Consider the following 25,823-nt stretch of genomic DNA (forward strand, 5'->3'; position numbering starts at 1 on the left):
GAGAACGAGAGAGACTTGTGGGAGTGCTTCAGGCCAAAGTTGGCATCAAAAGAAGCAGAGGAGAGGGAGAATTCAAGCGTATCGATAGGAGAAAATTGGGATGGCTTCCCCCTCATTGGGAGGGGGATTTTATAGGTGTTTGAGGGCCTTAAAAGGGTCCTTCGGCATCCACGTGGGACTAGGGGCGCGCGCCTCATCAAGTGGAGGCGCACAAGGGATGTGCGGCGCGCGGGATGCGCCGCACAGCGCGCGGTGCGACCCTGCCCGGGCGCGGCGTACGGTGCAGCAGGCGCGGTGCGTGCTGGGCCGTGTCTTCGTGTGCTTTTCGCGACCGTCGTTCTACCGGGCCCGTCAAGTCATCATGGGTTTCGCATCCCACGTTTGCGACACGAATGTACCCATTTGATGGGTGGGATCCGACTCGAGGCTCGTCTCAAGGGGACCAACTCCGGTCTCGACTCGAGGCTTGATTCGAGGAGAATGACTCGAGGCTCGACTCGAGGAGCGAGGCTCGATTCGAGGAGAATGACTTGAGGCTCGACTCGATGAGCTAGGCTCGACTCGATGAGCTAGGCTCGACTTGAGGAGACCGATTCGAACCTCAACTCGAGGAGTGAGGCTCGACTCGAGGAGACTGACTCAAGTCTCAACTCGAGGAGCGAGGCTCGACTCAAGGAGTTGATTCAAGTCTCGACTCGAGGGGCTAAGCTCGACTCAAGGGGCTAAGAGTTCGGCGTGAGGGCTTGCCGATCGACACGTGATGGAGGGCTTGCCGCTTTCCAGGACCTCCGGCCTGACCATCGGCCCTTCGAGCGGCGTGCCTTTCTTGACGTTTCGGGTTTTCCGAAAACGACCGACAACAGGCGCCACCTATCAAAGGTTAGTCAACAAAATTTTTGCCGAAAAAATAGGAAAAACTATGGAAGTGTATATCGACGATATGCTCGTAAAATCACAAAGGAAAAACGACCACGTCGAACATTTGGAAGAATTTTTCAAAGTATTCAACAAGTATTAAATGAAACTCAACCCAACCAAATGTTCATTCGGAGTCTCATCCGGTAAGTTCCTCGGATACTTGGTAACCCAGCAAGGAATCGAGGCAAATCCGAATCAATTGCATGCCCCGAGAGAAATGCTCTCACCTCGCAACAGGCGCGAAGTGCAAAGGTTGACAGGCCGAATTGTCGCCCTCAATCGCTTTATCTCTCGATCCACGGACAAATTTCTCCCACTCTATCGACTCCTCAAAGGAAATAAGAAACTCGAATGGGACGAAAAATGCGAAAAAAACATTTAAAGAACTAAAAGAATATCTATCGACACCCCCGATTTTAGCAAATCCTGTAACAGGAGAGCCACTCTACCTATGCTTCGCCTTTTCCCAAGCGGTAGTTAGCGGAGCGCTCGTCAGGAAAGAGCAAGGGGACCAACGACCCATATTCGATGTGAGTAAGTTGTTAGTCGATGCAGAAACTCGATATCCTATTATAGAAAAATTGGCCTTAGCCGTTGTTTCCGTCGCACGAAAGCTTTGGCCGTACTTCCAATCCTACTCCATAATAGTGATGACGACCCAACCGCTGAGAAGTATCTTACACAGCCCTAATCAGTCGGGGAGATTGACCAAATGGTCTGTAAAACTGAGCGAATACGATGTCGAGTATCGAATTAAGACGTACGCTAAATCTCAAGTTTTGGCAGACTTCCTCGTCGAACTCCCAAGGGAAGACCCAGCTATGACCCAAGGTGAGGGCACCTGGACACTAAAAGTGGACGGCGCATCGTCGAAACAAGAGGCAGGAGTAGGAATACACCTAACATCGCCCCACGGCGAGGTCATTGAGCAATCATTCAGACTCGACTTCGTTGCATCCAACAACGAGGCCGAGTAGAAGCACTAATAGCCGGACTAAGATTGGTTACAGTTGTCGGAGCTAAGCAAGTACAAGCTTTTTGCGACTCTCAGCTCGTAGAAAATCAATACTTCGCCGAATACGAGATACGGGACGAGCGAATGGAAGCCTATTTGAGGGTCGTAAAAGACCTTATGGTGCAATTCATAAATTTCTCTCTAACGCGAATCCCTAGGGGTGAAAACACCTCAGCAGACTATGTTGAGGCCGACTATGTTGGAAGATTGCGAGGCGCATTCACGCCACTACGACCAATGCCAATGCCACACAGCTAACATAAAGAGACCCGCAGAAGAGTTGTCATCCATCTCAGCGCGATACCCATTCATGAAATACTCTATGGACATCGTGGGACCAATGCCGACCGCCCCTGGAAAACTAAGATTTTCATTAATCTTAACAAATTATTTTTCGAAATGGGTCGAAGCAGGTGCCTTCATCTTGATAAAGGATGTCGATGTCACAGCGTTCATCTGGAAAAATATAATCCGTCGGCATGGAACTCCCCACGAGATCATAACGGACAACGGGTCACAGTTCATATAAAAAAATTCAGGAATTTTTGCTTCCGCAATAAAATTGAGCTGAGGATGTCAACACCACGATACCCTCATGGGAATGGACACGCGGAGGCAGCAAATAAGACCATAGTAGATTCCATAAGGAAAAGGCTCGATGCTAAGAAAGGACGGTGGGCAGAAGAGCTACCTGGTGTGATCTGGGCCTACCGAACTAGCCTGCGAAGGCCGACAAGGGAAACTCGATGTTCCCTGGTCCATGGAGTTGAATCAGTCATCCCAGTCGAACACCAAGTGCAAACCCTTAGGGTGACTCATGCGCCTGAGGATGAGCCAAAAAATGATGAATCACTATGCAACGCCTTGGATCTTGTAAAGGAAAAAGCGGGATTCAGCACCGGTACGACTATCCCACTATAGGCAATCCATTGCCAGGTTCTACAATAAAGTCGTTAACACGAGAAGATTTGATGTAGAGGACTTGGTCCTCTGAAAAGTCTTCCAAAACACTGCCGAAGCAAACGCCGGAAAACTTGGTGCGAACTGGGAAGGCCTTTACAGGGTCACCAAAGTAACACACCTCGGGGTCTATGAGCTTGAAACACTCAATGGAGTCCCCGTTTTGAGATCATGGAACATAATCAACCTAATAAAATACTACTGCTAACACGCTAAGAACTGAACTACGTCAGACTTGATCCCTGCATAAGGGTACGTAGGCAGTCTTCCCTTGGGGAAGGCGCAGTCCCCAACCTCTTACAACTCTCTAACCCTCCTTTTGGCAAAAAAAAAAGGAGGGGGGAGAAGAGGAAATATAAAAATATGTTTTTGAGCTACGGAGCTTGCACCTCGGCCAACAATCCCGACCCCGGATTAGGCCAGCAATGCAAATACCTCACGACGTCTCTGGCGAGATCTGACATCTCACAGCGTCATTCCTGAAAAACATCTGAATTAGAGGCCGCACTCCGAAAAGTCGACCTCGTCCAAGAATTTTAAGGGAAACTTTTTAGATCTAAAAGATTTAACAGATTTTGCAAGTCTCGGTTATAAAACATCTGAATTAGAGGCCGCACTCCGAAAAGTCGACCTCTTCCAAGAATCTTAAGGGAAACTTTTTAGATCTAAAAGATTTAACAGAGGCCGCACTACAAAAAGTCGACCTCGTCCAAGAATCTTAAGGGAAACTTTTTAGATCTCTGACAATCTAAAAGACTTAACATAATCTTAATTAAATTCATTTGTTTACTTCGGCTTTAAATCTAAAGGGTAATGTTTCGGATCAATGGCGATCCGAACGACTTGACAGATTTTGAACATAAAGCCATTACGAGACTTCGGCCTAAGGGAAACTTTTTAGATTTCTGACGATCTAAAAGACTTAGCGAATTCTTTAAAAAATTTCATATACGACTTCAGCATCAAATCTTAAGGGAAACATTTTGGATCGATTATCGGCGATCTAAAAGACTTAACAAATTTTGCAAGTCTCAGTTATCTCGAGATCGAACTAAATAATACGGTGAACAATCTCAAATCGGGTGGACAAACTGAATGACTTAGACAAAAAATAAAAAACATACATGCATTCATAGGAAAATTTGGCGAGCTAAAAGACTTAGCAAATTTAAAGAAATGAAATTGCATTGCATGAGATAATGAGAATAATCCAAATAAAAAAGAGGTACCGAGGCCCCCTATAATTGTCTCAAAATAAATAAAAACTTCGCCCAAAAAAAAACGGGTCCTAAGAACAAAAAAAATCATAATAACTAAAAAAAGAAAAAAGTAGATCTCTTGCTGGCAAAAAAGAAGAGCTTAGACTTGGTATTGGGGCTGGACCTCGGCACCTGTCTGCTCGGGAGTAGGCGTAAATGCCGCCACGTTCTTACTCTCCTCGGGAATAGAGTTCAAGACCTCGTCAGTCTGATTGAGCATGGAGCTATGCTCATCAATGACGGCAGTCTCATCTTCGGCTGCGGTGGCATCGGTAAGAGATCGGTCCGAGTAGGGAAAGGGACGTCCTCGATCTGGGGGATCGCAATGACCGCGTAGTCGGCCTCGTACTGGGCGATATCGTCCTTGGTATCCTTCATTTCGCCCATCCAGTTCGAGATCTCACCCTTCAAAGCCTCCGAGATCAGCTCCCTATTTCCCCGGCACTGCTCAAGTTTTTTCAGGACAAGGATGGCCTCATCCGTCTTTTCTTTCTGAGCTCGATACTTGAGAATGTGCTCCCTGTATCGCAGCGAAGTCGCCTTCTTTGCCGCATGCACGGCCCGATCTCGTTCCGCCTTCACCGTCCTCTTCATCCGAGCGAGCTCCTCGAGAGCGTCCCTCAGCTCTTTGTCCCGATCCGCCAGGTCGACCGCCAACTTTTCCTTCTCTCTCCTCAACCAGTCCGCATAAGCGCCCCACTTCTAGATCTTGGCCTTCTTGTTGTCGAGATCCACAAAGAGGCAATGGGCCTTAGCGAAGAGATCGTCGCCCCTCTGCTTCGCCCTTTCCAGTAAGGCGTCCTTGGCCAAGAGATCATCCTGAAGGGTGGCGATCTTCTCATTCATGCCCTGGAGCTCGGACTAAAGAGACTCTGTCCCCTTCTGAACATCGGCCAGCTTCTTTTGCTTGGCCTTAGCATCACGAAGGCACTTCTCATAGCGAAAAACGCCTCTGTTCAGTTGGGTCGACAGTTGAAAACAAAAAAAAATTGTTAGCTCGACCTCAATAAATCCCATAAAATTTTTTACAAGTACTATAGGTCGACTATAAAAAAAATAGTTTAACAATGATATATAACGCTTACCCCAGTGATGGTCGAAGCCATCATCCGGTACCAGTCCGACTAAGCGAGCTCGGACACCTTCGAGAGCGCCATCTTAGACCAAGTGAGCTGGCGCAGAAACCCGGCCGAGGAGTAAATTTCGTCGCACAACATGTAGTGTTGTGCATAGTGAAAATTGATGACATGCTTCTTCTTACGAGAAGAAGCCGGAGTGGTCCCAGCTCGGCCACTGCTCCGCGAGGCTCTACTTCCCTCGGCAACGGCCTTGCCTTTGTCGCCCCGGGCCGCTGTGGCCACGGGGGCTTCGGTAGAAGGCTCCTTCTCGAAAGTTCCGGGACCTGGTCCATCTTCTTCTTCTTCTTCCTTTTTTCTCCTTCCTCGGGCACTTTGCCCTCAGGAACTCGGCTCGCTGGCGTCTTGCGCTTCTTAGGTGTCGCCACGACCTCGGCGCTTTCATTGGCGCGTCCCTCCTCGACGACTGGAGCAACATACTCGGGAGCTTCGGCCTCCAAAACAACCTCGATCGAGGTCACAGTCGTCTCAGGCGCTTCACTCGAATTCACCAGAATCACCGCGATCGAAGATGCCAGCCTGACCCCCGTCACTTCGACCTCAGGGTCATTAATGGGCACCGATGGTGCCGGAGTCGAGGTAGAGACCATGCACCCCTTCTTATTTTTTCTCGCCTTGTAAGCACTAACCGGGGTGTTCATGTTGTACGATTGATAGTAAAAAAAATAAGGGAGAAAAGACATTAAAATATGTTATACGATTGATAGTAAAAAAAATAAAACAAAGAAGACGAAGTCGACGTTTGTCGAACTGACCTTCTTCAAAGTCTCCTTCTAAGGTAGTCGGCGGATGTGGTCAAAGTCTTGCCGAAATAAACCTATAAGGCGTGAAGCTCGACCACTCTACTTCACCCTCTTGCAATTTTGTTAGCTTATCGGCGAACAATACTCCTTGAGAGGGCGCCCTGATCTTTTCTGAAAAATAAAAAAGATAAATGATTAGTCTACTTCGCTAACCCAAAAAAATAAAATAAAATAAAATAAAATAAATTTTCGTGCATACTCGGCGAGGTCGCCCACTTTGACGAGAAAGAACGAGCTAGATCCCCGAGGGAATGCTTGTTAACGGTGAAGTAAAAATATCGCCTCTTCCAAAATTTGTCTTTCGAAGGCAGGTCCGAGATCACTCTCTTGCCTGCAGCCCTCGAAAGACTGAAACACTTCGGGTCGTGTTTCGAGTTCGCCTTGACAACACAGAGACGGACTAAATCCATCAGTGTGAGTTCGACTCTTTCTTCATGGGCCACAACTATTAGACCCATCACCATCCTAACGAAATTTGGACACATCTGGGGCAGGGTCAACCCGAGAGTCTGGACGAACTCGAACAGGAGAGGGTGGATAGGAAATCTTAGCCCGCACTTCTCTAACCAAATTTCATATACACAACAAAAGCCCTCCACAACGGTGTCGGCAGTGGCTCCGGGAGGGGGAAGAAGGATTTTAATTTCTGGGGGGATTTGGTATATTTCACGGATTCCCCTGAGGTCGGCCGAGGTCACGGCAGAGGGTAAAAGAATATCCTCATTTCCTAAGGGCCGAGACCCTGACGGATGAAGTCCTGAGCTCGACATCTAAAATCTAAGGTTCTTAAGGACGAAGTGTTTAAAGATATGAACTCGTTTGAGTTCGCTAGTCGAACTGAGAGTGAGAAATAGCCGAAGTCTAAACAGATTAAAAGAACTTAGAGAGAAAACTCGAGTTCGGAATAAAGAGTGAAAAGAAGAAAGAATTACCTTTTACCACAAATGACGAGAATATGAATGAGAAGAAGTGACTCTTCGGCGCGCTTATTTATACATTTTATGTTTGACCAAATCCCGTAAAAATCTAATGATTTCGAATAAAACCAAATCAAATCGAAAATATTCCATTGATATCTTCAAAGATATCAACAGATGCCCGCGACTCTTCGACTTCGACTTATGAAGTGCAATCATATCGCGCCACGTGTGGAAAAAACCGCGTCTCCGCGCGATGCCACATGTTACAAAATATTTGATTTCCCCCATAAATTCGAGACGGTTCGAATTCTTCGCGGTAAATATTTTCAAAATATTCGAAATATTTTCAAAATATTCAGGGGCTAATTGTGGGGGTAAAAATCAATTATTTAAAATATTTATCTCAGATGGGCTTTAGCCCCACCAAAGTCCAGTATCTATTTTGTAGATCGGCCTGCGGAATCAATTCTGGGCCTAGTTCGATCTTGATAGATCGGCCCAAGCCCAATCACACTTTCCAGCTCGACCACGTCCGTCTGGCCAGAAGAATCGATCAGTCAAAGAGGAGACCACGCCGCGAAGACCAGATCTAAGACGACTTCAGCCCTGACGATGAGGGCGGATCAAGGAGCACGTGTCTTCAGCGAAGAAGCTCCGCCTCGTCTATAAATAGAAGATCAGACGTCGATTTGCGCACGCAAGCTAACGATTTTATCTCTCAATTATTATGTATCCATTTACTTTCAGTGTTGAGTTCACCTGCTAGAGCTCGGCATTTCTCCCATTTGTAATCTAATTTCGCGATCAATAAAGTTTATTCTTAATTCCCTCTTGTTACAACTTTTCTATTTCTAAAATGTTTCTTATACGACGTCTTCTGAAACCCATATTTAAATAAATCGAATATATATATATATATATATATATATATATATCATATTATAATTTGAGATTGTTGAAATCGACATCAACAATTTACTGTTCACAATAATATTCAATCAAATTACATGTTCATGCTTGTATTGTGGCCCGCCATATGTGGTGTGTGGGTTAAAAAAAGGGTCCAGTGGCTATATAGCTCAATAGAACTTAAGCTTTTGCAAAATAGCCATAGTTTGTCAACTATAAGCAAACTAGCCCAAGTAAGATTAATCTAGGTTGGATTAAATTTAATCCCAACGAACTATAAAGAAAGAATGTAAGTTTTATGAAGACTGGATTAAAATTAATCGAGGCAGGATTAAAAGTCATAGTACTCTCAATTGGTTATTTTGCTATACCTAATAAAACTATGGCTATTTTGCAAAAGTCATAGTTTGAATTGGCTATTTCATACCATTTTTCCTTAAAAAAAAAAATGAAACTCACTCGTAATAGCTATCCTCTTGCCTTTAATTTACTATACAACTTTTCTTTCTCTCTCAAATATTAATTAGTCTCAATGTTCTTTGGTAATTTTATAAGATATTATACATTTGAGTGTCCATTGTATACACATATACTACCCCAAAATATCATCTTCACAAATCTTTTCCATATCAATATTATAATTCAAATATATATGTATATTCAACTATAACAATTTTAATATCATACAAACATTATTTTAATTTACTTATTTGTAAACCAAAGCAGCGAAGTTATGATCATATTATTTATATATTTATATATATATATATATATATATATATATATATAGGTACCATTTAAACAGAAATGATTATTTGTAAATCCATGGAGGGTGGGTCCAACAGCTATGTGGAATACCCAAAGGAATACAAAATAAATAAAAAAATTAACTTTTTTTTTACATGTACACAAAACAAAATCTTTATTGGGCCTCTATATCACTAAACCCTAATTCCATCTTAGCCACGACGACCCGGTCAACGCCCTGGCGGCAGAGCGGGCACCACTTTTTATCGGCGGTCCACGCCACGATACAGTGGAGATGAAACATGTGATCGCACCTCAGAACCGCCACGTCATCATCGTCCCCGAACTCGTCGAGGCAGATCGAACATCCCTCTTTGGCTCTCTCTCGGCTCACCATCACGCTCTCGCCGGCGATCTCCACCGGCATCTTCTTTCCCGCGCCGGCGAGATTCTCTTCGCCGCCATTATAATTGGGGCTTTCAACGGGAATATCATCATTCCGCGGAATCGCACGGAGGACGAAATTATTGTTAAGAGGTGGTAGGGTTGGTTCGCGCGAAGGAGTGTTGTAATAATTGGCTCGCCGGCGATCTTGCAAGTGCTTTAGTCGCATGTCGTAGATTTTACGCGCCAAAGCGAAGAAGATGATTATGCACAACATAGTGAATACCCACCAGGTTTTCCAGTACATTGGTGTCATCATATCAATCAATATCAGGTCAATATTATTTGAGATTTATTAGTGTATATAGAGGGAGATATATATGGTAATCATAAGATAATTGGTTATAGGATTTGGGAGACTCGACTTAGGGTTTAACGACTCTCTCTCTCTCTCTCTCTCTCTCTCTCTCTCTCTCTCTGTATATAAACTATTATATTTTATTTTCGGCTAAGAAACTAAAGGGGGGAAAGGCTCTAATCGTTATTTTTTGTTAACTACGAGTTTATTGAAGTGTTAACATATTTGAAAAATAAACCTCTAATACATATATGACCACATTGATTATTAAAAAAAAAAAAACGCTTGTATATATATATTTTTCGTTTTAAATAGGTACCTTACAATAATCCTTGATAGTTTATATAAATAGACTAAACAGTGTTTCAAAATTTCATATTATCTCGGCTAGTGAAATAATGAGAATTATTAATTGTTTTTTCTTTTGACAAAATAGGGGAGAGGAAAAAATATGGTGGCTATATATAATGTTATTAAAAAAAAAAAAAAAAACAAATAACACGAGAAAAGTAGTCATCACATTCAAAACTTCATCACTGTTTAATTAGAAACGTAACAAAATTACATAGTACTACTTTATCACCACAGAGAGTGATAATTAATTAGTAACATAATGTTTCTCATATAACCTTGTCCCATTTTATGTAACTCATACAAATATAGTCTCACTATTATTGGTTTAGTAAAAGTATAGGGATATCCAAAATGTCAAACTTACAACTCCAAAATATGTCTTGTTTATGTAATTAATTAACCAAGTTAGGCTAATTAGAATGACTCACTTGATAAATCATCTCCACCAAATCCAACTCTCCCTTCACCATCATCGCTTGATTATTCTCTTCCTCCTCTAACATCACTCCTTCAAAATTGTTATCATAATCCTCTGCTGGAAGGTCCACAATAACAAATTCATTCTCATCATGATCCTCATCACCACCAGCACCAATAACATCATCAAAAAGAGAATCAAAGCTACCATAACCATCATCACCCTCTTGGAAGATCATCATGTTCTCGTCTCTGAAACTGTCGTTATCATCATCACCATAAGCTGTATTCTTCATGATCAATGACGATTGATTTTTTCTCTGATGACTGTGTTGCCTTGTTCTTGATGTGGTTGAAGAAGAGGAGTCCAAGTTGAGGCTCTTGATGTAGTCTTGAAGGAGAGAGGGTTTAGGGCATTTTGACCGGCTTTTTCGCTTCGAGTTTTGCCTTCTTTTAGTGGCGTTCCAATGATTTTTTATCGAGTTTTCGGTCCTCCCCGGAAGCCTCTTCGCAATCTCTGCCCACTTGTTGCCTATTTCAACATGGGATTCAATCAACACCTTGTCCTCCTCTTCACTCCATGTTTCCTTCTACAAAACAAAATAATTTACACTATAAATAAATAAGTAGAACAAGCTATCTGAACATTTAACACCATCAACTGTTTTTACATGTACAATTAAATAAGCTAGTTACACCTCTCCAAAAATTCTTGAATTAGTTTTTGTTTGTCACGTCCATTTTTACACTTTTTCTAGTTTTTTTTTTACCTTTACAAATTAGTACTTCCTAAACTTTTTTTTTTGCATATTAGCCCATCTAAGTTTTACATTTCTGGCTCCATATGTCTACTTCCTAATGTCCTAGAAGGCCACCAAAAGTGTTTTATGTGTGTGGTGATGAAATATATATATATATATATATATATATATATATATATATACGCACACACACACACACACATATATATATATATATATATATATATATATATATATTGTTAAAATCAAATAAGTTAATTATGGCTCTCCTATGTTCTTCAGTTTTCTTTAATGTCCGTTTTGCAGAATTACTATAAGGAATAAGGATATAAATGTGCATTTTTTACCTAGAAAATTTATGTTTATATATCTATGCCCCTAAAAGAAGTTTCTTCCTAGCAAGCAACCAAATAGACGTGTTATGTTTGTGGCAATTACTCAAACTTGGCCATTAATTTCATTTAAGGAGGAAAAAAAAAGAGAGATGAAAGAAAGGATTAAACCTTGATATCAGGTCTAAGGTGGTTATGCCATCTCTCTCTACACTGCTTGCCAATCCTTCCATGCAACATCTGAGCAATTTGAGACCATTTCCTCAAACCATATTGATCAACCAGCTGAATCAAAAGCCTGTATACCACACTCATATATAAAATCAAACAAAAAAAGAAAAAATCAGAAGAAAAAAAATGTACTCCATATATAACAAGATATACATTAGACATAACATATGAATATATTGACCACGTTTTGAATTTGTTTTACCTATCTTCCTCTCCACTCCACTGGCCCTTGATTGGGTTTGCCATGTTAGCCTTAGGGCCTTTGAAACTCCTCCTCGTAGGCAACAAGGTTTTATGATTATTAACCCCATTATTGTTTAAGGCTACAACGTTTTTGTAGTAACCGTTCTCAGCGGTTATGCACGACGAGACTTCGTGATCCTCCGCGACAAAGCTCACCGGTTTCGCGACCTCTAGGGAGTTGTTCTGGGGCAAGCGGTTCCAATCCGAGCCGTTGATCATATCGAGCACGGCGTTTCTCGGAGGGAAGCTCATAATCAAGCTGTTTGTGAGTTCCGGCTTGTAATAACAATGATCAAAATTGTACTCCGAGTTATCATTCGTCGAATGAGCCATGTTTGTGTAGGCTAATAATTCGACGGGATCAAATGGCGAAGAATGCCACGGATGATTATTATTATTAGGTTGGAATTGAAGATGATCATGATAGTGATTATCAAGATGTGTGAAATCTTGGTAAAGGTAATTGATATTTGGTGGTATAAGATGAGAGGTTTCATCAATGAGAAAATCATTTTTGGTGATGAAGGGTTTAATGTGATTATTCTCACACAAAATGGAGGAATATTTGTAAAGATTGTTTTCTCTAATGAACTCATTTTCAATCTCCATGAGAATGAGGGAGAAAAGGAGAGAAACAGAAAGAAATGGATTAGGGTTAATTTTTTCTAGTTTTAAAACCTATGAGATAGTCACATTTTTCGTGATTTATAAGTGAAGACACAAATTGTTGTAATGGGATTATTTGGTCAAAGTTGCTTGGACTAGTAAAGACTAATTGGACTAGAAATAATTAATTTGTATTTTTGACCACTTGTTTTGTACTGGTTTTATTAATTATTTGGGTCTTATTGTAACTGTGGATAATATGATCATTAAGAGTGAGGAATGAGTTTCTATATTGCCGTTATTTCAACCCTTTCAACTCGCTGGTCAAATAAGCTCTATTCAGTTTTAGCTAGAAAACAAAAGTCAATTTCAAAGCTTTATACCATTTTGTTTTGTATTGCTTTGCGAGTTTTTTTTTTTTTTTTATATATATATATATATATAATTATTTTGCTATTGCAATCTGCGCCAACTTTTTTTAAATACTAAAATTACCCATTTGTGTTTTACACAAATTACGTAGGAAACAAACATATTTACACATTAAAGATATATACAAAAATAACACTATTAAAGCCAACTGTTTCAAATTGTGCAACATATCAAATGCATACAACAAAATTGTGACCATTTAGCATATTAGCTCCAATTAAAATAATAAATAAACTATTACAAAGTTTATAAATTTAGCCAAATTATTGAATTATTTCCTTATGATCCTAAAAATTATTTCCTTTAATGAACTTGAATTTTTTTAATTAGTGGTCTCAATTTCATGAAGTTTCACCTTCTCATTTTCTTCTCGATTTGTAGTCTCGTTAGACTTGAATGTCAAAAATTTAATTATCGTCATCTTAATATGCATTCTAGAAGTTTTTGTAAATGATATAGTGTTAATTTCAATTTTTTCTTTGATCTCAATAACAAGTTTGAATTCAGTGCTGATTTTAATCTCATGGATCCAAAATTTACCTATGGTAAATATGTATTAACCATATTATCTATGATGCAAGTGGATTAAGAGTGACTAATTAACTAGCCCATAAATTGTGCCTTCGTATGTTTTCTCAAACAACTTTAGTCATATTTTTATTATTTTCAATCTAGCTTCGATATGAAAGACTTTCTGCGTTTCGTGGAGATGAATTATTACTAGCGTCTCGTAGAGGTCACCTCAAGCTAAGCCATTGCAGATAACAATTTAATTTTGATGACTTGTCCAATAGAATTAAAGTTCTATACAAACGCCAAATTTTTATTTACTCTGCCATTAAGTATTCAATTACAATTTCTTTTGAGGTAATTAGTGACCTATTTGGTCTCTACTAATGAGACACCAGAGAGAGAGAGAGAGATTAAAAGTTGTTGAATTTAATATCAACTATTTATTATGACTTCATGCCTGAGAAACGTCAAACATTCAAACTCTTCTTAATTGCATTAGTGAAGTAAGTGAGAGAGGTTAAGCGGTACTGTTTAATTGCCAGCCATTTAATTGATATTCTCATGAAGAGAAAGAAAAGAATATAAAATTCACAAAAAAAAAAAAAGAGTACCCAATTTTAAGCACAAACATGTTTTCTTATAACCCCCAATGAACAAAGAAATTCTGTGTATTTAAACCAGAGAAAATACCAACCCAATCAACTTGTAGTCACCCAAAAAAAAGTAGCAAGAAACTTTTTTTTCCTTTTTCGGGGGCTCTCTGATTATTTAAACAAAAATGCGCTGTGTGTTTGCGGCGTCGAGATAATTACAGGCACATTTCCTCGAAAGCCTTCCCGGGATTTTTCGAGTCGATTTTCGAGTGGTGAGGGAAATCAAAGGCCATACCCTCGGCACAGAACCAAGCCCCGTTGAGCACCTGAACAAGCTCTTCATGAACCACCGCGTTCCCGTCGGGTGTCAAGTGCAATCCGTCACTGCAAATTACAAAAAAAAAATGATTATTAAGTTATGATAATCAATCACCTTATTGGCTAATGATATGAATTTTTTTGCTAATTAATTTAAAAAATGAAAGAGAAAAAAACCTCAGGAATTTCTTCTGCCATCCCTTGGTCTCTTGCATCTTGGTCCACAGGTCGATTGAGCGAAGACCCATTTCCTCAGCTAGCTCGATGCAATTCTTCGCGTACTTTCCCGCGACTTCGTTTGTTCTCTCAGGCAATTCCCTTGCTTTGTCTCCGTACAAAGACCTGTTCAAATTACAAATAAAAAAACGTAGATATATCCACTCTATTCAAGTATTGAAAAAGAAATACAAATGTTAACCGAGACTAGATGATTACAAAACTACCAAATTATCATGTACTGTTTGTTATCCAAGAGTCTCAGGCAAGTGACAAAAGATCTCGTAGTGTAAGACTGGATTTCCTAACACATGTTAAAGCAAATTATTTATCATAGAGCCATTCTCTTTCCCTTAGCTTATCACCATACCTTGCAAATTCATTTCGCCCTTCTTCGCAAATCGGCGGAGGAGTGATGAGCACGATCAGTACGCCCGGATTACATTCCTGTGATCATTGTTCTGTTAGGACCTTAAGGGTAGTATCGTAATTAGAGATTAATAGTTAAAGCAATTGCAAAGTGATATAAAAATAAGGGGGGGAGTGAAGAGGAAATTTAGATAAATATGGAGTATAAACTAGGATTTTTTTCTGGGGGAGAGAACAAGCTTTCGATCTCGAAAGCTTATAATACTACTCTGTATCCTCATATTCCCACACAAAATCAAGAGCAAAAAATGAAGTTGTTCGTTTCGAGAAATTTCAGAATGTGGGAACCCAAACAAACCTAACCTTCAAGTGAAGAACAATTTTTCTGAGATTTTCCTTGTATTCTTCGATCGGAACGTGTTGGTGTTCGCTTGTTCTTCCCAAAATGGCAGCATCGTTGGCCCCGAAGAAAATAGTCACCACCGCCGGAGGTTTTGTACCGCTCTGAATACATAAGATTATACATCAAAAGCTCATAGTTACCGATGAAAACTACATCTATATTGATTGATTCCTAATAATTAGTCTACTAAAGCAGAAAATTTCCCTGCGATTAAATTCTTAAAACAAGAAAAAGAAAAGAAAATTCCTCCATAAACAAAATTCTATATAATCAAATAGTTGAATGACTATTTTGCTGATAAGCTTAGTTCAGAGATTATGTTTACCAAAAAATATATATATATATATATATATAGTTTAGCGTCGTGTATTTGATTCCAAGAACCCAAGTACTACAAATGGTAAACAAGATACATTTATATTACTTTGTAACCACATCAACAGTCCTAAGACAAAACCAATTATTTATTTCCTAAAAAAAATGACTCTGGAAAACTGAAAAGTCCACAGATACATAAATGAGCAAGTGATTTTGAACTCATGCATGCATAAACAGATACAAAACTTAAGTGAGTAAATAAAAGCCCATAAGAACACAAGACACAGAAAAATGAAATTACTTATAGACACATAGAAGCATGTGTTTGAACTCACATGCACACACACACACACACATACATATATATACATGCATGTGGTGTGTGGTGTGTGTGTGTATGCATGCATGCGAGTTCAAACACTTGCTTCTATACACTTACCAATGGGAAAATGTGATGAAGCAGAAACAGAGCCCATCTTGTGTTGTACCCTCCATATCCACGAACAACCACATCGCTCTAATAAAACAGATCAAGAAACGAACTTTGTGAACCCAATTGACCGAACTCACAGAATCTAATTTCTGGGTATTGAAATGGGTATATATACGAATTAAAAGAAAAAGAGAGATAACCTTGCGAGAGTAAGTATTGGCAAGAGAAGCTCCCCAGCCACCGGGTCTGAATGACTGCTCAGTAATCGAGTCTCCGAAGAGCACGATTTGGGGCCTCATTTTTCTTTTCTCTTTGCGAAAAAAATTACTCTCTTTTTTACTGTTGTTCCTCTGAAAGACTCTTGTCAGATCTTGACTTTTTATAGTGCTCCCAACTGGGTTTTTCTTGTTTTTATTTTTCTCTCTGGTCCCGCTGGTAATTTTGTGTCGTTTTCTCGTATCGTTGTCGTCTATTTGAAACGCGTATGTTTATGTCGTTTTTCGGGCTTTTTCATGTTCCTTGCATTTAATTTGGGGTCGTCTCCTTCTAGAATTTCAGAAAATGGCATTTACTTTCTATTTTTCTTGCCTCTCGCTTTTATGCCATTTGTTCGTCATGCCTAAATTTAGTCAACAAATTCCAGAGTGGAAACAGGGTGTTTCAGCTGTCCAATTTCCTTGGAATCTGTACCTTTAAATTTGGTAGTTTCTTTTTCTCTTGACTGGATTTTGTTCCGCGTTGATCCCATTTAAAAAAAAAAATGCATGAATTATCCTTTAATGTTCAGAAAAAAAAAAAAAAAAAAAAATTGTCGCTGAATGCATAGTGATAGGCCCAAGATTTAAAATATCGATACATATACCAATACTGAAGTTCTGATTTTACGGATATATCGAGTATCGACGGATATTCTATAATCATTTTAATATCGACAACCGATTATATCGGTGATATATCGATGATATATCAATTACTGACGGATATATCGACAAGAATCTTTTAACAAAATATAATAAAATATGTACCACTATTAATATTTTTAAATTTCTAATAAAACAATCAAATTTAAAATATACCTATAACTTTTTTGTTATAGATATACATGATTAATATTTACATTACTTTCTCAATATTAAAAAATGTAATAAAATAATTTTTTTCAAAGAAATTGTAATATTTAACTCAAAGAAATTGTAATATTTTTCTACTACATTACAAATATTCTTTAAAATAATAAAAAAAAGAATACTATTATATATTTAATTATTTAGTCTATAGTATAGATAATATATATATATAATACTTTATTTTTCATATATATATTTATGTATTGTAAAATATAAATAATGAAATATTGATAATATCATTATACTAAGTATAATTAATAAGTAAAAGATATAAATAATAATAAATAATGAATAAAAAATAAAGAAAAAAATAAAATAAAAATAAAAATAAATAGTAAATTGTTTATCTTCTTTTATGAACAAAAATTAAAATTTGGACGATATTTTGTCCATATTTGTCGATATTTTGGATTTTTTTAATTACTAAAAAAATATTGGTATTTTGTCGATATATCTGTTAGGAATATTGCCCACTAGAAGATGATGATTACTAAATAAGATAAGAAGTTACTTTATTAGCATCATATGATTAGTGGGCTGAGGTTTGATAACATTCAGAATCAATAACAACTATCATCAATAGTCTCCGTATTAAACTGAATCGCATGTTGGGCATCCGAGATCGGGCATTGAACTAAAACTTGGTCATGACTGATATGCGCCTGGAAAGCCTTATCTAAAGTCATATATGTGGAACATGAGTGAGGGTTGATCACTCAGTGAGAGCATTATACACTTGCAGAAGGTATACGACCTAGACAGACTTTGGTTTGAATAGATGCGTCGTTTAAGGACCGTTACGATGCACTAGCCGAGGCCGCTTATGATGGTCACAGTGACAATTGATCTAATATTTAGAAGTAATCATGGACTTCTAGATCATGTTACCGACTTCTTTGACTCACCACGTTAAGGTTTTCCACGCTATTTACTATGCGAGCCGGACCCTTAACGAAGCCCAAGTGAACTACACGACGACGGAGAATGAGCTTCTAGCAGTGGTGTTCGCCTTCGACAAGTTCAGACCCTACATCATTGGCAACAAGGTGATCGTTTACACCGACCACGCAGCCATACGATACCTCATGGAGAAGAAGGACGTCAAACCACGCCTAATCCGTTGGCTCCTTTTGCTCCAAGAGTTCGACATCGAGGTCAAAGACAAGAAGGGCACAGAGAACCTAGTAGATGACCACCTATCGAGACTGGAGACGCTCGAGCACATTCCGGACAAGACGGCACTCATCAATGACGACTTCCCCGATGAAAAGCTTCTAGCCGTCCATCAAGCCGTCCTCCTTTGGTATGCCGACATCGTGAATTACCTCGTAGGCAAAGTGGTGCATACTGACCTCAAGACGTACCAAAAGCATAAATTTCTTTCGGAGGTCCGGAGGTATTACTGGGAGGAGCCGATTCTCTATCAGCAGTGTGCAGATCTGATTGTGAGGAGGTGTGTTCCCGAGGACGAGATGGAGTCAGTTCTGCGATATTGCCATGGTCTCGAGTGCGGAGGTCACTTTGGTCCAAACCGCACGGCAGTGAAAGTCCTTCAAAGCGGCTTCTATTGGCAAACGCTCTTCAAAGATAGCCGAGACTTAATTATTTCATGTGACCGGTGCCAACGAACAGGTAATATTTCTAATCGGAATGAGATGCCACTCATAAACATTTTGGAAATAGAACCGTTCGACGTCTGGGAAATAGATTTCATGGGCCCATTTTCGTCTTCCTAAGGAAACAAGTACATTCTCCTGACGGTGGATTACGTATCCAAGTGGGTCGAGGCCAAAGCTACTCCGTCAAGCGATGGGAAAGTGGTCTTGAAGTTCTTGAAGACCATCTTCACCCGATTCGGCACACCACGAGCCATCATCAGCGACGGGGGAGCATACTTTTGCAACCGACAGTTTGATGCACTCCTCGCCAAATACAGCGTCACACACCGGAAGACATTGGCATACCACCCTCAAGCCAACGGTCAAGCGGAGGCCTCTAACCGGGAAATTAAGCAAATCCTGAAAAAGACGGTGCGAAGTTCTCTGAAATACTGGGCCGCCAAGCTCGACGACGCACTGTAGGCCTATCGCACAGCCTACAAGACACCAATCGGTATGTCCCCGTACCACCTCATTTACGGAAAAGCATGCCATTTGCCAGTCGAGCTAGAGCACAGGGCGTTTAGGGCGATGAAGAAGCTAAACTTCAACTACAAAGCTTCGGGCCAACAGAGACTCCTTCAGTTGAACGCCCTTGATGAACTCCGACGAGAAGCATACGAGAATGCCAAAATCTACAAGGAGAAGACCAAAGCGTGGCATGACAAGCACATCGTCAGGAAGGACCTCAAGCCGGGCCAAAAGGTACTCTATAATTCCAGGTTGAAGTTGTTCCCTGGGAAGCTAAAGTCACGATGGTCAGGCCCGTTCGAAGTCGTGAATGTTTATCCACACGGGTGGGTGGAACTGGCAAACAGGCAAGGAGAACGCTTCAAAGTCACCGGTCAAAGGGTGAAGCCATACTTTGGGGGCGTGTTCGAAAGTGAGAAAGCAGTGAACTTCATCACCACCATTTCGTGATCCGATGACATATCCCGTCAAACTATTGACGTTAACTAAAGCGCTAATCGAGAGGCAACCCGACTTTCTTTCGTTGCATTTTAATTTTTTTTTTATATATTTGATTGAACTTGGTATTTTATTAGCTTGTTAGTTTTCTTGTATATATATATATATATAAAAAAAAAAAAAGAGAGAGAGACGCACATCGCGCGCCGCGGGAGACACCTTGCACGGCGAGCGGACGGAACTTTCGGCTTTTTTCGTTCACAGAGTAACATGCGCGGAGTGCGCGTAAGCCGAAATTTGGTCCGAGGAAAACTTGAGTTCGCGCACCACGGGATCCCTTACGCGCGGCGCGTGAAATGAAGATTTTGCACGCGAAGTCACAGAGTCATATGCGCGCTCCGCGCGTATGTCAAGACTCTGGTCCGCGCAACGCGCAGAACAAGACGCGCGGCGCGCGGGCTCGCGTAAGTTGTTTTAAATAAGGCATTTGGGCAGTTTTTTTTCAAAAATTTATCTCTTCCCCAATTTCTCTCGAACCCTAACCTCATTCTCACAAAAATCCGACCCCAATCATCATACAAACACGGAATTCGTTCATCACAATTCTTGCATTTGATTTATCACCCTTAATTCGTGTGAGTTGAATTTATTTTTGGGTGTTCTTCCTTTCTCCAACCTCTCAATCCCCTACACACCAAGGTATGCTCTTTAACTATGGTGATGATTTCGTGTTGTTAAGAGTAAATTTGAGAATGTGGCTATAGGAATGGTTTAGATACTCTTTATGACTCAAGTTTTCATCAAAAATTGGCATGCACTCTAGGTGTTCGACGAAATACCCGGACGAACGTACAAACGAAAAAGTGAAATATTTACGTACGATTACGGGTCAATACGCACGGGGTCTAGTTGTGAATATGTTTGGGGGGTAAAATGGGGTTAATTGACGTTCATCATAATATCCTTGACTCATTTTATGTTGTGTTTTGTGATGCAACGAGCTTCGACATCGAGAGTCAACCCCAAACGTGTCCGTCGATCGGGGGCGGCGTTGCCTCGACAATCAACATTACTGGAGGGTGCCGGTGAGGTGTGGGATGCCATATCAAAGAATGGACTAACAGCTAAGCGTGTGCTTACACCCAATCAGCTGTGCGGGAACATGTTAGCACAAATCCGGAGACTCCATTGGAAGAAACTGTGCAACATTGAGATGCCAGCATCACCGAAATTGGTGCGCGAGTTCTACGCAAATCTCTCTGTCACAGAGGGAAACCTCGTCAAAGTGTGTAATGTGGTGGTTGACATCTCCGCGCCGACGCTCAACGATTATCTCAGGATCCCAGAACCCGAGAATGATGACTACGCCAACATGTGCCTGTATCCACAATGGGAGGAATGGATTCGCCTCCTCGCCCAACCCGGAGCCACCTACAAGACGAAAGTGGTGCATGGCCAGGTAGTCTCGAGCCACCTCCCGATATCGAGCCTGAACCGTTACGCAAAGGCGTGGCAGCACTTCATTTGCGCCACGATCCTTCCTAACCTACGGGAACACACGGTGGATCTCCAACACCTGGCCATATTGGTGTGCATCGTCACCGGAAAAGGCGTCAACGTCAGGAAAATCTTGAAAGATAGATTCGTGTTCTGTGCAAATCGCGACACCGATGTCACGCTCGACAATGGGGGCTCATTATATAGCTCTACCTCAACGAGGGACTTCGAATCTTGGCCTCCGAGACGCGAGAATAATTGGGGGACCCAATCGACGACCGAAAGATCATGAGCCTAAAGCAGTGGAAACATGGAGCCGCACATCCGGACGGGTGCGGGTTCATAGACAATCCCGAACAATACCAAGGCAACACGGGTGCCCCCATCTTGGATGCCCCCGACGAAGTTCCACCCCCGGTCGCGACCAACGAAGCACTCACCACCGGATATAATGAAGTGTTGGCCATGATGAACCGGTTCGACCACCACTTGGGTCGAATCGACCAGAACATCGAAACACTTGGCCAGCGCTATAACGCAATTGGGAGCTTCCTCACCGACTTCAGCCCACTAGTACAAAAAAGACCTTTGGGTGCAACTTTTTTCGCACCCAAAAGTCAATTTCCGAACCCAAAGATATCTTTGGGTGCGACTTTGGGTGCGACTTTTCCACACCCAAAAGTCCGCACCTAAAGGTCTTGGGTGCAACATTTAGGTGCGACTTTTCGCACCTAAAGTTGCACCTAAAATGTCACAAAAATCCATGGAAAAGGCATGTAAAAGAGCATTGGGTGCGACTTTTCGCACCCGATAGTCAGTTTTGAGGAAAAAAAATAGTACTTCAGACGTCGCTCTATTATAAAGTTACTTTAAATCTTTGAAAAACGTAATTGTTAACTGTGATCTAGTTGTCATCTGATTTAAAAGTGACTTTGATTCTTAATTTATTTATAAAATAAAAAGCAATTAAATGACATTACTTGATTTAATTGAATGAAACCTGTTATAAGCAATTAAGCAACTAAAAATAAAAAGCTGAATGAAACTTGTTATACTGAATTGCTTAATTGAAAAATAAAAATTATACCTAAATGGTCCAGAATACACAGAATAAAAAAAATTGTAATAGCAATTCACAAGTTCAAGCGATTGGTCTCGTTGATAAGAATCATTGCAGCCAAGCCACAGAATGTGTACCTGAAACAAAATGTTCAAATCTAAGCGATTGGTCTCGTTGATACGAATCATTCACAAGGCAATTGCTTGAACATAATATATATTGGCCACGAAAAATCAAAACGATCTTAGAAAATCTGAAACAATAAGGCAGTTGCAGAATGAATCACATATTTTGTAAATTGTAGTCATATGTGTGTGTGTGTGTCTATATATATATATATATATATATATATATATATATATATATATATATATATTTATATATATATATATACACACACACACCAAAGCACGAAAACCATTTTTCTCAATTTGTGAACATTTTCATGACAAAACAGCCGGAGTCATTAGCGAACATCAACTAGCAGAAGCAATTCAAAACGAAAAATAATAAATTATCCTAATAACTAAATCTATGTACTAACAGCATAAACTGATTACCTATTTATTGAAGACAAAGCTTCATGACCACCCACAGTAATGAGTGAATTGACAGCAGCATAGGTTTTCTGTACTAAGTCCATTCACACACCGTCCCTTTGCTTCCCGTGATCGTGCCTTTCCAACACATTATGTTGTCTTCCTCTTGAAATCCTGATATCCCTGAATCCCCATAGATTTTTGAACTGATGATATAACATATACAATCTTGCAAAACCAGACAGAAAGTTTGAAAATCTTACCATCAAGACCATAAGTTCTTATTGCAATCTGTTCGTAATACAAAAGAAACAAAAAGGAAATTAATCACTAATCAAATCCAACGAAATCCCCCGAGAGTTCATTTAATAAATCTGTTTAACGACTTATATTTTATCAAAGACATCTAACAATATGATTTCTATTATAATAATAGGACAGATTTCTACCAATGAACTGAGTTCTACCAATGAACATATTAAACAAATAAGGCCGTCCTAAAATCAAACAATAAACAAACAAACCAATTGATAATAAAAACAAACAGTATAAAACTAATCCTAGAACTTCAAAGATCGTTAAAAAAAATTTAATCACCTGAGAGAAGTATAGTCAACCTATGAAGACTGAGTAGAACTCCGGCAACGCGCTCAATTGGAATCCTCGTCACCATCTTAACAGCCAAAAACAAAGTTCAGCCGAGATTTGAGAAAAATAATAAAAATCGAAAAAAAAATTGAAACCTATGAACCAACCCAAATCCGAGGACGAGCGAGGAAGTGGTGAAACTTGCGAGATTCAGACGCCACAATCTTGACATACAAAAATAAATTTCAGTCGATATAAGCAAAACAAAATCGGAAAAAGTAAGATTCAAATTCGAGGGAGACTAACCTGCAGAGCGGAGGTAGCGACGGAGGGATCGGCGACGGTCTTTGAAGGTAGAGATGCGACGGAAGGATCTGTCGGACCGGGGCGGAGCTCAGGTGACGAGCTGATGGGCTTTGAAGCTCCTACCAGTGAGCTCAGGCGGCGATGAGGAGCAGATGAGAGATAGTGAGCTCAAGAGAGAGAGAGAAAGAATGTGTGTGAGAGAGAGAGAGAGAATGATAGAAGACTTACCGGCCGGAGTGGCTGTCGGACCGGGGCGGAGCCAAAGGTTTTAATAAACTTTTAGGTGCGACTTTTCGCATCCAAATTTAAAAATATTAGCGACATTTTTTAGTTGCTTCAATGACTTTTGGGTGCAAATTTTCGCACCCGAAAGTGTTTTTTGGTGCAACTTTTAGGTGCGAAAAGTCGCACCCAAAAGTCATCCGCACCGAAAAACTGTATTTGTAGTAATGGCCAACGGCAGCACGACAGAGACGAGTTCCACCAAAACGTCTACAACACGTGGACATCGCATCAAAGCTTCCCAGCTCATCATCCCGATGCTCAAGCTGGAACATGTCTTGACGCCCCCATCTACCTGGCATGTCTCAAACATACTTATTGTGATAAGGTATGAGCTCAAAGTTGAGGCTAAGGACATTGTCAATCAGTGGACTATAAATTAGCCCTTTTGACAACGTCAAATTTTTGAGAATACTGACGAGTGTTTTAAACACTGTAATATTCTAGAAATAGTGAGATACTTAATTATTTAATTGTAAATCCTTAAAGTCATGTGTGATGAATATGACTTGACTAACAAGGATGCACAATAAATAACTAAGTAATGGAAGAAGTCAATAAAGTTCTTATTGAAACATATTTAATAACACTATGGTTAGTGGTGATGAGATCTGAGCATGCAACGCTGCAAATTGTTGAAGGCACCAATAGATGTACACCAACGAATAGGGTAACTTCGTATCTTTATATATGAAGTATGGCGTATATTCTGAAGCATGCAAAGTGTTAAAATGTTCTAAAGTAAATTGATTTACTAAGAACAAAATGACTTGACCTTGGGAGGTGAGTCAAGAACACTTGCATGTTAGCATGGATTGTAGATATATATTTGGGATACAAGTCGAATCGACATAACTTATGGAGTATGATAAAATTGAGAATCCATGGGAATCTCAATCCTGGGTCAAAACTTCTGAAACTATCTTTACGATGGCTACGAATAGACTGGCTCATGGTATCTTATCTTCTTTGGTCAAAGTGGGATATTATTAGGAATATTGCCCACTACAAGATGATGATTACTAAATAAGATAAGAATTTACTTTATAAGCATCATATGATTAGTGGGTTGAGGTCTGATAACATTCAGAATCAATAACAACTATCATCCATAGTCTCCGTATCAAACTGAATCGCATGTTGGGCATCCGAGATCGGGCGGTGAACTAAAACTTGGTCGATGACTGATATGCACCTGGAAATCCTTATCTAAAGTCATATATGTGGAACATGAGTGAGGGTTGATCACTCAGTGAGAGCATTATACACTTGCAGAAGGTGTACGACCTGGATAGACTTTGGTTTGGATAGATGCGTCGTTTAAGGACCGTTACGATGCACTAGCCGAGGCCGCTTATGATGGTCACAGTGACGCTTGATCTAATATCCTGAAGTAATCATGGACTTCGAAATCATGTTACCGGCTTCTTTGACTCACCACGTTAAAGGCTAGTTAGACGCTGATCAAATAGGTGTCTTGGGAACTCAGGACATGATTGTAGAAGAAAATGTTTTACAGATACAGAATCCAGCCTTCCTGAAAGAAGGTTAATGTTCTCTCACCTAAGGGTTGATTCCACGTAAAAGACGCTGATACATGATTAGTTATTTCTGTTGTGGATGAATTTCCCAACGTTTTCCAGAAGAGTTAACTAGTGTGCCGCCTGATCGGGAGATAGAATTCTGTATTGATCTTATCCTCGGTACATTGCCAAGGGTTGACGAGTTGTTTGATCAATTGGGTGGATCTCGATTCTTTTTCAAGATAGATCTGAGATCTGGGTGTCATCAGCTAAAGGTTCGTGAAGAAGATATTCCCAAGACGGCTTTCAGGACTCTTATGGTCATTTTAAGTTCCTGGTAATGCCTTTTGGATTAGCGAACGATCCTACAGCTATCGTTCAACTCA

At 40.2% G+C, this 25,823-nt stretch overlaps 3 protein-coding genes across 3 annotated transcripts; 1 reads left to right on the forward strand and 2 right to left on the reverse strand.

Moving 5' to 3' along the window:
* Window positions 1-10,173: 10,173 nt before the first annotated feature.
* On the reverse strand, window positions 10,174-12,080 carry LOC149383593 (transcription factor MYB98-like). The gene is made up of 3 exons (XM_089627846.1): window positions 11,707-12,080; window positions 11,445-11,571; window positions 10,174-10,770 (listed from the first exon to the last, which is right to left on the reverse strand). Exons 1-3 carry the CDS (start codon window positions 12,078-12,080, stop codon window positions 10,174-10,176), a joined length of 1,098 nt encoding a protein of 365 aa, XP_089483972.1.
* A 1,681-nt stretch (window positions 12,081-13,761) lies between these two features.
* On the reverse strand, window positions 13,762-16,322 carry LOC149383594 (SGNH hydrolase-type esterase superfamily protein). The gene is made up of 6 exons (XM_089629663.1): window positions 16,149-16,322; window positions 15,955-16,032; window positions 15,158-15,298; window positions 14,796-14,872; window positions 14,387-14,551; window positions 13,762-14,275 (listed from the first exon to the last, which is right to left on the reverse strand). Exons 1-6 carry the CDS (start codon window positions 16,245-16,247, stop codon window positions 14,107-14,109), a joined length of 729 nt encoding a protein of 242 aa, XP_089485789.1. The 5' UTR covers window positions 16,248-16,322; the 3' UTR covers window positions 13,762-14,106.
* Window positions 16,323-19,189: 2,867 nt separating this feature from the next.
* On the forward strand, window positions 19,190-19,654 carry LOC149383595 (uncharacterized). The gene has a single exon (XM_089627847.1). The coding sequence runs from the start codon at window positions 19,190-19,192 to the stop codon at window positions 19,652-19,654; it is 465 nt and encodes a 154-aa protein (XP_089483973.1).
* The last annotated feature ends 6,169 nt before the right edge of the window (window positions 19,655-25,823 follow it).

This window comes from Urtica dioica, chromosome 10, assembly GCF_054948205.1.
Source record: "Urtica dioica subsp. dioica isolate 48M chromosome 10, U.dioica_male_clone48M_v1_H2, whole genome shotgun sequence".
Taxonomy (NCBI): domain Eukaryota; kingdom Viridiplantae; phylum Streptophyta; class Magnoliopsida; order Rosales; family Urticaceae; genus Urtica; species Urtica dioica.

Excerpts from the sequence above, each read along its gene's own strand:
- LOC149383593 (XM_089627846.1), bottom strand. The coding sequence starts at position 12,080 with ATGGCTCATTCGACGAATGATAACTCGGAGTACAATTTTGATCATTGT. Across the intron at positions 11,572-11,706 it reads TGGAGTGGAGAGGAAGATAG|GCTTTTGATTCAGCTGGTTG; the intron begins GTAAAACAAATT and ends TGTGGTATACAG. Across the intron at positions 10,771-11,444 it reads ACCTTAGACCTGATATCAAG|AAGGAAACATGGAGTGAAGA; the intron begins GTTTAATCCTTT and ends TTTGTTTTGTAG.
- LOC149383594 (XM_089629663.1), bottom strand. The coding sequence starts at position 16,247 with ATGAGGCCCCAAATCGTGCTCTTCGGAGACTCGATTACTGAGCAGTCA. Across the intron at positions 14,873-15,157 it reads AAATTGTTCTTCACTTGAAG|GAATGTAATCCGGGCGTACT; the intron begins GTTAGGTTTGTT and ends CAATGATCACAG. Across the intron at positions 14,276-14,386 it reads TGGCAGAAGAAATTCCTGAG|TGACGGATTGCACTTGACAC; the intron begins GTTTTTTTCTCT and ends TGTAATTTGCAG.
- LOC149383595 (XM_089627847.1), top strand. The coding sequence starts at position 19,190 with ATGTCCCCGTACCACCTCATTTACGGAAAAGCATGCCATTTGCCAGTC.